Source organism: Chinchilla lanigera, unplaced genomic scaffold (genome assembly GCF_000276665.1).
Source record: "Chinchilla lanigera isolate Chin_1 unplaced genomic scaffold, ChiLan1.0 scaffold00024, whole genome shotgun sequence".
NCBI lineage: Eukaryota > Metazoa > Chordata > Mammalia > Rodentia > Chinchillidae > Chinchilla > Chinchilla lanigera.
In genome coordinates, this window is record NW_004955425.1 from 25,330,588 (window position 1) to 25,341,470 (window position 10,883).

At 36.3% G+C, this 10,883-nt stretch overlaps 1 protein-coding gene across 2 annotated transcripts in view; it reads left to right on the forward strand.

Moving 5' to 3' along the window:
- Col4a3bp (collagen, type IV, alpha 3 (Goodpasture antigen) binding protein) overlaps positions 1 to 10,883 on the forward strand; it is a gene marked incomplete in the record, with an annotated part of 127,382 nt that overhangs the window by 102,372 nt on the left and 14,127 nt on the right. For both annotated transcript variants that reach the window (XM_013514795.1, XM_013514796.1), the window contains 1 exon segment: positions 7,358 to 7,453. In XM_013514795.1, the coding sequence (XP_013370249.1) occupies positions 7,358 to 7,453 (96 nt within the window).

Sequence of the window (10,883 nt, forward strand, 5' to 3'; positions counted from 1 at the left end):
TTTTTTTGGTTTTTCTCCGGTACCGGGAACCGAACTCACGACCTTGCGCTTGCCAGGCAGGCGCTTTTGCCGCTGAGCTAAATCCCCAGCCCCTGCTGTGAATGTCTTTGAGAAAAATTTTTACAAATTTGTGATCAGAAATCACTCAACCAAATATACTACAGAATTTATTTCTTTATCCATGTATTCATGCCTTTTCACTGACAAAACTAGTTAACACCAGGAGACGTTAGTTTATTCTGCTAAGCCCTATCTTGCTTTAAAATAATAAAATTAAACACTAAACCCCATCAATAATGACTACCATTTCCCCTGAATTGTAGAAATATATAGACAGTAAATGAAAGAAAATGGAATGAACCCAAGGGAAGAATGTGAGCCAGTGACCAAGAATGCCTAAGGATTTGACCTTAGCACTCAAACCTGGAGCCTAGCTGGAGAGCAGTAGAACTGCTGAAAACCCTGAAATACTCTGTCCCCATACTTTTATCAGACTTTGCCAAATTAGAGCTTCCTGTAGCTTTTTGATGTAACTTGTATACATAAGTTAAGAAAGTTAAGGTTGCTGGTAGATTTTTTCTAATCTATTATGCGTATGGTTGATCAGGTTCTGTCTTAGCTTTTGATCATTGTGCTAGATGAGATATCAATAAAGAAAAGTACAGTATTCATTGTCCTTGCTAAAGCATTTATTGTTGTTATCAGACTTGGTCTCTGGCATTTGTCTGTTGGTTAAACTGTACCTTATGTTCAATACCACCTTTAGAATAAATAATTCTCAGTTGATAAGATGGCTTATTTTAGAGGATATTTCCCATTATCAAAGAATGTAGCAAATTGATTCTGTATAATCATATGAGAATATAGCACTGGATCTAGACCTAGAGTTAATATTAGCTAAGAAACTGGGATATTCTTCAGTTGAGCAGTGTTGAATTACACTAGTAACTTGAGTTGGTACATTTTATAATCTTACATCCTGAAAAGATTTATGCACAGTATTAATATAAGAAACTCTTGGCCGGTGATACAGCTCAGCAAGCGCAAGGTTGTGAGTTCAGTTCCCAGCACAAAAAAAATGACCAAAGAAAAGAAAAGAAGCCCTAACTAAGGTTATTAACTTTTTTCTTTTGCTTTATTTTTCTATTGTTTTGGTTATTAACATTAGAAACATGTTACATTATACATAATAGTACATTTAACTTCACAGTTTCTTACAATATTTTAGGTAAGCAAATTCTTCATTTTGTTATAGTTTGGTAATTCAGAAACTAAGTCAGAGTTTATGAGGCTTAGTGGTAGAACACTTGCCTACCATGGACAAGGCCCTAAGTTTGACCTCTAGCACAGCCAAAAAAAAGTTAAAATATCATTTGTGCATAATACCACAATCAATTTATACTTACTCCAACATCTTTTAAAAATCCAGACATACGTGCCATTATGCCTCATTTCATTATCATACACATCAGTTCCAATACAGAAGTCTTCTAAATTTCTAATAATTTGGCTTTGCTACATACATAATTTTTGGCTCATGACTACCTTGTTCTTATCAAACGATGATCATGGGCCTGATTGGGTAAGGTAATCAAACATAGAACTAAGAAATGAAAATAGCTTCAGATAAAATATGTGCATTTACGAGGGAATTCCTACCAATAAACTTGAAAATAAGACTGGGACTTATATTAATTTTTGCTCCAAAGAAAATAATAGGGCTTATTTTCAGGAAGTATTTTACTTTTTTCCATGTACAACAGTCTGTGTTTATTCATGTATGGAAATTTATATTTATTCAAATACAGTCACATCATCTTTTTCTGGAATAGCATCATAACTCCAAATCCCAAATTCCAGCCTGCATTTCCTTCAACTCCCCTTCTTGTCACACCATTGGCCCTAGTCACTGGTGTCCACGGTAGCCTTTCCGTAGATGAGCACTTCCTGTCTATGCAGCTACTCAGCGCATTGGCAGCACAGCTGAGGGTGATTTCACCCTGAGTTCTGCACCCAGCTCACCACCTCTTGCAGGCAGGGCTCCACCAAGTTCCCATTGAAGCAAGTGTTACTGGAAGACTCGGGAGACCCGAGCAGCCACAAAAATAATGACAATGAAGAATGATGGTCCACACAAAAGCAGTGAGAAATTGCAGGCTCCAAAATTCAGAAAACGTTTCCCTATATTGCACAAGTACATTAAGTATGGCTGTTACAACACACAGCGCATTGAATTATGAAGATTCACATTAGACAAGCACGTCCGTTCATTATCAGGGGTGGGCATCATTTGTGCATTGTCTCTGGACTCTGGAAGTCACTCGGCAATAATTCTTGAGTTCGTCTGTTTACATAGATGTTTACCTCTGGTCCAGAGGCATCCGCCTGGGTATTTACAAACACTTAGTTACAATTTATCCTTTATTTTAAGTATTAATGTCAATATTTACATTTAATTACATGTTAATATTATTATTTTATAATTCAGTAGGTCTGTCCTGTGTTGTAGATGTACTAAATGTGACTATCTGGCTGATGATCTGAACTGGGGCTTATCTTTGGGTTAGGGCTTATGTTACAAGCATCCTGAAAGATCATGCTAGGGCTTATTTTCAGGAAACCTGAATCTTTTTGATAGATGGCTATTAGGAGTAGAGTTGTTCCAAATCTGAGAAATTAGAACTGTGGACTACAGGGTCTTGAAGTAATGGTTGTAACCACAAATTGGAAAATAATTTCTAGATGTTCAGAAAGTAGACCTGACTTAGATTTACAAATGGATATTTTGGTCATATTTATTTGTAAAATGCAGTTATCCTTTAAAGATATTGCCTCCAAAATCAAAGAGGGGAAGAAAATCTTCCTATTAAAAAAAAAAGGATGTATAGTACATTGCAGTTTAATTTATGGTTTACCAAAATACAGTTCTTTGTTATTTGTATAATAGCATAATTGAGGTAATTATTTATTTTACCCCTCCCTTTGTTTAGTGTGTGAATACATAATTTAGCAGAACTAAATAGTAGAATAGATATAATTAAGGTAATAAATCACTTACATTTACCGGCTAGATGTAAAGATAAAAAGCCAAGTGTAGTGGTGTATACCAGTAGTCCCAGATTTATTTGGAAGGCTGTGGCAGGTGGACCACTTGAGGCTAGGAGTTTGAGGCCAGGCTGGGTAACATAGTGAAAAATGAAAAAGAGCTGAGCATGGTGGTATACAGTAAACCACGAGAAGCTGAGGATTGCCATCAGTTCGAGGCCAGCTGAACTACATAGTGAGACCCTGTCTCAAAAAATACTTAAAAACAAAAATACTAAAAAACAAAACAACTTGTGCTGGGGAAGCTCCATGACAGAGCATGTGCTTAGCACATATAAAGCCTTGGGTTCCATTCCTGGCATTTAAAAATAAAAAATAAGGCACATATTGATAAATATCTCTTAGTAATATATATCTTAATACTTTTTTGTCAAAGTAGGTAATTCTATATAAACTGTTTTCTAAGATTTTTAAAAACTGACTTTGAGGTTCATTTTCCCAGCTGTAAACACAGGTCTATATCTTTTATACATTTATGGGTGTGTGTGCTGAGTTTGCCTACTCACCTTATATTGAACATTGTGTGTTTCAATTTTTCTCTATTACAGTTAAACGATGAGCACTCTTACATATAAGGTATCCTTATATATACACCTTATCCAGTTATCTCCTTAGAACACATTCCTGGAAGTGGAATTGTTGGGACAAAAGCCATAAATGTTTCAAGCTTCTTTATATTCTTACTGCTTATGTGGTGATGAGTCGGCTGAGCCAGTTAGCCCTTCCAGCACAGTGTTCTTTCACAGCACTGACCCTGACTGTTACAGCTCAGTTAGCTGTGGCTGCTCTGATAGACTACAGGCAGTGTGTTTGCTTCCTAGTCCTCTGCATACCCTTAGGCAGTTTACTAGTGCTGTCATTGGCCGTTTTTCTTTGGATTAACAGTACACTGTTAATTTGTTATTGATAAATTATTCTATCCAACAAGCCCCTGTATGGCTTTGTAACTGTAATAATAAGTGTAATTGTATTCCTTTCACAGGAGTACAAAAGAGATCTGAGTTGTATTTGAGCCTTTCTTGACTTTTGTTTGAACCACCAAACGGCGATTTTCTTTGCAGATTTCTGTGTTAATAGTGTTAGAAACATCAAATTTAGTAGCCTCCCCACGTGGCACCCTCCTGTGTGGTTAGAGTATGACATCGTTAGAAGTGGGTAATGACCCCTTTCCCAAGTGTGTTTCATGTGCTTTTTTTCAAAGTTCATTGGCACAAAGATGCTGCGTGTATGGGTTCATTTCAACTGTAGGCTCAGAAAAACCAAGGGTAGGACTATTAGAGTTATGCTTAAAGTAATTAAAACGGGCACACTTGGGCCAGGGGCATGCTTTTGACCCAGTCTCTGTTTTTCCCTTAAGTGACAACAGATGTTACTGGTAACACCTTTGCCTGGAATATAAAAGTTTGAGCATACTGTAACAGTAAATTTGGCTTGTGTTTATTCCTATGAAACTTAGTGCCTTGTTTGCCACATAGTCATAACTACACAGTGAAGTATAGATTAGATCTCAAGTGTCAGTATGGTCACAAGTGCTCAAGTCACTGCTTCTCTGGTAACACTGGGTACTTTATGTTTTACTGCATGAACATGAAGTGCATTTCAGTGAGCACTGTGTCACCTCTCATCTTTACCTTAACGGCCCCTCCACAAGGAAGATAACACACTGACAGTCCCATGCTGAAAGCTTTGCAGAAGTTACCACAGTTAATTTCCTTTTTTGGGGGATGGGTACCAGGAATTGAACTCAGGACCTCGCACTTGCCAGACAGGCACTTGTGCCACTGAGCTATATCCCCAGGCCACCACGGTTAATTTCGTACCTGTGTTTCTGTAATTTTCTAGGGGCATAGCTCAGAATACAACTTGTTTCTTTTTTGGACTTTTTCAAGCCCTTTTAAGTCAAAGTAAAACAAAATATTTTAAAACTGCTTTTGCATTGATGCATTGTTAACTGTTGTAGTAATGCCATTTTAATACATTCAGAAAGACAGTGTTAAATGTGCTTTCTGTATTCTGTTTAACTTGTGCTACCTACTACTGCTTAGTATTGGAGGAATCTTAGTTTCTTTTGGGCTAAAACATAAATCAACAAGACCTTATTTTTCAGATATTAGAAATGCCTAATTCAGGACTAATCTCTCAAACAAAAATAAAATGATCTACATAGTTGACAAATGAACTAAATGACACTACAATTCTTTTAAACCAGGTGGACATGGTGGCACACAACTGTAATCCCAGCACTCAGGAGGCTGAGGCAGGAAGATTGCCATGAGTTCGAGGCCACCCTTGGCTACATAGCAAGTTCAAGGCCAGCCTGGAACATATTAGTAAGATCCTACCTAAAAAACAAAAACAAAAACTTTTAAACCAGATTTTTCCATTTTAACAATAATATTCTTTTCACATTCTTCTTCCCAAGAGGATTTATTTCTGGTTAGCATTTCTTTCTGCCTCTAATCTCATAATAAACACAGGTATTCTTAACTCTTCATTTCTCACTTAAAAGTGTTTATTCAAAAATATCTAAAGATTTTTTTTTCTTTTAAGATCTTGAGATCTAAAGAAAATAAAAAATTCTTCCAATCACATTGTGACAACATTGAATCGACGTAACACTATTCTTCCTCTTTCAGGAACCAGATATATTTTGTCTGTATTTGTAACTTGTAGTCCCACGTTAGTCAGACTTACACTCTCAAAGCAAATTTCAAAGTTAAAGAGGCACATGAGTTTATCTAGGTAGCATACAGATTTATCTATGAATTTATATTTTCTAGTTAAGGTTTTTTAAAATTATAGGATGTACTGTTAAATTTTTAAATTTCTCTAAAATCTCAAACTCAATATCCCTCACATTGTCTGAAGGGAATAAAATATCAGTAAAAAAATAGATTATAAATTCTCAGCATTAGTATTTTTATCAAAAACTTTCTTATGATTGGCAAACTGGGAGACACTTAAAATGCACTTACTTTCATTAACCAAAAATGCATTCTTAAGAGCCAGGAAACGTGATGTAGTAGAAGCACACATCATTATAATATATTGGTAACGTTCTTTACTATAGAAAGATTATGTAGCCGGTTTTAATAATAATAATAATAATAAAGAGTTTCTGCCTCAAAACATTATAGATACTTATTTCTAGAAATATCTAAACTAGTTCTTTGTCCATTATTCTTAATGAACTCCATAGACGTCGTGTGAAATAAGTAAATTAGGAATAAATTTTTAAATGCAAGTATAATACATGTATTCTCTAGCTCTGCTTTTAATGTATTCATTATATAACATCATCTTGTTGGTACAGTCTTTATCCTTTCAGTTCTGTCTTATTTGAAATTGGGAAACTTTGCAAAGAATTCTTTTGTGAAATCTTAATTAAAAAGAAAATTAAGGATTCTGGGAATGTGAAATATGTATTCAGTGTTATTTTCTTATTTAAGGGTAATTTATGATAGATAAAAGCCAAATTGCTTTTAAATTTACTTAATAAAAGTTTCATAGCACTGAAGATACAGCTCTTGTTGAGGAGAGAACTTGGTGGGAGTCTCTGTTTTAATCCCCAGCAGCCCCTACATGCACATGTACACATGCAGGGTTGGGGGAGAGAATAAAGAAAAGAATAAAATTGTGAAAGAACGTACTGGAAGATGATTGTGTGTAAATCCTTGAGTATATTATTAGCACTGTCCTTAAAAGAATTTAAAACAAAATTGAAATCAAATAAAAGGAGGTTTGTGTATCTTTAAGTTGGTCTGGAGTGTTCATGATGAAAGAGGTTTATGAGTGAAATAAGGAAAGTTTTGTCACCTTTTTGCGGGCAAATCTTTGGCATACAGCAACCTTCTGATATCTCTACATAGTCTTCAGTATAGGAACAGTAGATAAAAGGAATTGTGTTCCTTTTAACCTGTGGTATCCCACTATTTTATGCTTCAAGATATCACCTGTGTATTTCATAATAAAGGGTGCAGTATTTCACTTTTTCAAAAAATGCTTATTTTGGTCACTTGGTACATGATTGACCAATCTATGTTACTTGAGTGAAGCATTTTCCTTCCTTGCACTTCTCCCTCTGAGTGTGTGTGCCTGGAATGCAGACTAAGTTCTTCAACTCTAGGTAAATTAACCTCAGCTTTCACAGGGCACCATTTCTGAATTGAAGTTAACTGAAAATCACTTCCTTTGAGATGTTATGACATAACTGTTGGGTGTGGATTCTCATGGCTTTGTTCTTCTTTTCAAGGTTGAAGAGGTGGTGCAGAACCATATGACTTACTCATTGCAGGATGTGGGTGGAGATGCCAATTGGCAGTTGGTTGTAGAAGAAGGAGAAATGAAGGTAATTCCTCTGAAATCTTACACACTACTAAGTGGAGCTCCATTTCTGTGATGCTACCGTTACAGTCAATACGAGTGAAGATTACATTTTCAGATTACTTTAAAATATGTTCTGAGGTTCCATGTGAGGCTAAGAAAGATTCAAGGCTTACTTGGTTTCTTTGAACATTTTTTCAGTAGGACTTTGATAATGTCATCCAAACAAAAAATAATGAGCCAGGCGTGGTGGCTCATACCTGTAATCCCAGCACTGAGGAGGCTGAGGCAGTCAGGATCACTGAGTTTGAGGCCAGCCTGGGCTACACAGTGAGTTCAAGGCCAGCCTGAACTGCATGGCAAGACCCTTCTTGAAAAAAAAAGTTTAAAAAAATGAAATAGAGTGACCACTGGTTTAGGTGGGTTTCAAAGGACTCCAGATTTTGGGAAATTCCAGAAAAAAAATTAACAAGAGATTTCAAGCCATTTTTCATGACAAAAAACTCATATTGAAATATGCTATTGATTAAAGAAGACATACTGTCAGCCACAGCACTATGGAGGACTTGAAACATATGACCTGTCAGATTCTAATTCTGATCTCTCCGATGAAGATAGCAAAGTACTGAATGAAAAGAAAATAAAGAAGACAATCTACCAAACCAAAAAAAAAAAGAAAGATTCAAAAACTGACTGGGGAAAAAAAAATTAATCAAAATGATCCTGAAAATAAAAATGATTTAAGTAATTCAATTAGAAAGAATTCAGTAAATGAAAACCTTATGTAAATCTGTGAAGATAGATTCAGAAGTAAATCCCAAGAAGGACAGCAAAAAACTTACACAGGAGGAGAAAAAAGAACCATTGTTACGCATAGTAGAGAGTCTTTGTTTCCAAAGGAAAATTAAACACAGTAGTCTAAGGGACCTTTGAAATTGTGAAATCTCCCAAGAACAGTTGTAAAACAAAAGGAATAAAAGCAAACCTGGTTCCATTCATAATAGCAAGAGACAGTGGTGAAATCCCTGACCTAAATGCTATGGCGGGAAGTTGAGACAGTTCTGGTGAAATAGGAGTGGTGAGGAGTCTGAAGATGAAGTCACAGGTTTTAGAGCTTTACCTGATGGTGGAAACAAAGATGAAGACTGGGAGACAGTGACAGTGGCCCTGATCTTGCAAGAGATAAGGAAATATTATAACTAGTTCTGAAGATGAAGATGATTTGGTAGATTTATTTCCAGAGGAACCTGGTCCTGAGCATGCTTGAGAATTTGATAAAGGTGCTCCTTGGGCTGATGAGATCACATGTTGATTAGCAATTTGCAACACGGACTGGGATAGGTTAAAGGGAAAAGATTTACTGACTGTTGCACTCAGTTAAACCCAAAGGAGTATTAATTTTGTGTAAAGCTATAGCCTTCAGAGTTTGGAAAGGAGAAGGTGAAGGAAAAGCAATTTTAAGGACTTAGTAGAGTTACTAAGAGTTCCTGAAGATGCTCCTGAAAAACACTGGACCTCCAGAGAAAAAGTGAGAGATTATCAGTTCAAATGACTGAAAGTACACTGTAGTAGTGGTCAGTGTGGTGGACCACCCAGTGGTGTGGTCTGTGAGTCTCCTGAAATAGCAAGTAACATTTATGAGGGTTGTGATGGCTAGAATTCAAAAGTAGTTGTTCTTTGGTAGAACTAGGGTTTATACCTTAGGTTTATACCTTAGATGATAACCCTTAGGAAGCACCTTGGCAGTGGATCTAACAACATACATGCCAAAATAATTCACCTCTGCTGCAGCAGGGGCATCAGCAGTGAGGTCTCTGGGAAAGAGACTGGCCATGAAGGAGTCACAGCACTCAAGAGAAACTAGAAAGGAAAACTCTGGGACACGGGTTTCCATGCATATTTAGCTTCCTCTGGTGAGGGAAAGAGAAGATAGCAGAGGAGCTACATACGCGGTAATGACGGAGTCAGTGAGGAGATGATGGGAAAACCAAAGTCAGAAGGATGATGATGAACAGATGAGACGTGCTAAATACAGGCAGCTTTTACAGGTTATTCAAGAAAGAGAAGAGAAAGGCAAAGAAAATGATAGGGAAATTAAGTGGGTCATAGCTCTTAAAGAGCAGAAAAGACAAAAACAAATTAGAAGGAAAAGAAGATGAACTGATCCTTTGGGAACAATTTTTAGAGAAGAACTATAAGAAGACTGAAAAAGAAACACAAGGCTCTTGCTAAAGAGTCCAACGAAAATTAACTTCCTGTGATGTTGATTTGAATGATCCATACTTTGCTGAAGAAGTTTTAAGAAACAGGTTTAAAGAAAACAAAAACCAATGAGATCTGTAAACGATGACACATCTCCAGAGGAAGAAAACAAAATAGGCAGAGGGCTGAAATGGCTTTGCTTATGATGAATGAGGAAGAAGACAGCAAGAAACACTTCAATTCAGCAAGATTGTAGAGCACCAGAATCTGAGCAAAAAGAAGAAACAGCTTATGAAAACGACAGAATTAATGGAAAATGACTTTAAAAGAGATGTTAGCCATGCGTAATCTCAGGCATTATATACTTCCCACAGATCCTAATTTCAAGCAAACAAGCTATGGAAAAAATTCTTGAGAAAGCCTGGCGAAGAGAATGAAAAGGTGAAGAACTTCCTCAGGCAATAAAGAAAAAGGGTGAGAAAGGCATCACAAAGAAGTCCATTGATCCTCCCTTGTCAGTGCTGATTAAATCTGTAAAAAACAGCAGTTTGAAACAAGAAAAAAACCAGAGTTGAACAACTGTGTGTTGTTTCTTTCAGTTAGAATGTGTTCTTCTCAAGTGTACAGAAACAGCAGGAGGGATGTTGGGAATAAAGCCAGCATTTCACCTGAAAACGCCTTGACCCTAGTACATTTTTTATATGCTTATACCTAATTCCAGATGAATGATGGAGTTTGTGCATTTCCCCAGATTAATCATAATTAAAATACAAGATTTATAAAATGTTTATGTTTTGTGAAGTTTAGTTCTTACTAGTAGAAAGTTACTAGGAATTAGCTTCTTAACAGACTGTTTCCAATTCTGTATAAAAATAGAGCAGTATTTCTTGTAAGTCTGTAAATATTCTGGGGTGACACAGTAGCAAGATTTTGTGGTACTGATCTAAAGCCAGTCAGCTTGCTAAAACTATAGCTAACATTCTGGAAGCTCATCTGTTTGCCTTTTCTTACTTAATTGTTCTCTCTCCAAGAGGACAGTTTGAAAATACGTATATGTAATGCATTAATCTCTCTGGAAGCAGACAGTGGATTTAGATAGCTGTTAAAATGATTTATTTTTCTAGCTATAAGGAACGGAAGAACTTTCTTTGTTGTCATGTTTAGTAATTTGTGGAAGTACTTTATAAATAAAAAGAAAATACTTCTATTAAAAATGCAAGTTACAGCCGGCCGTGGTGTCGCACGCCTGTAAT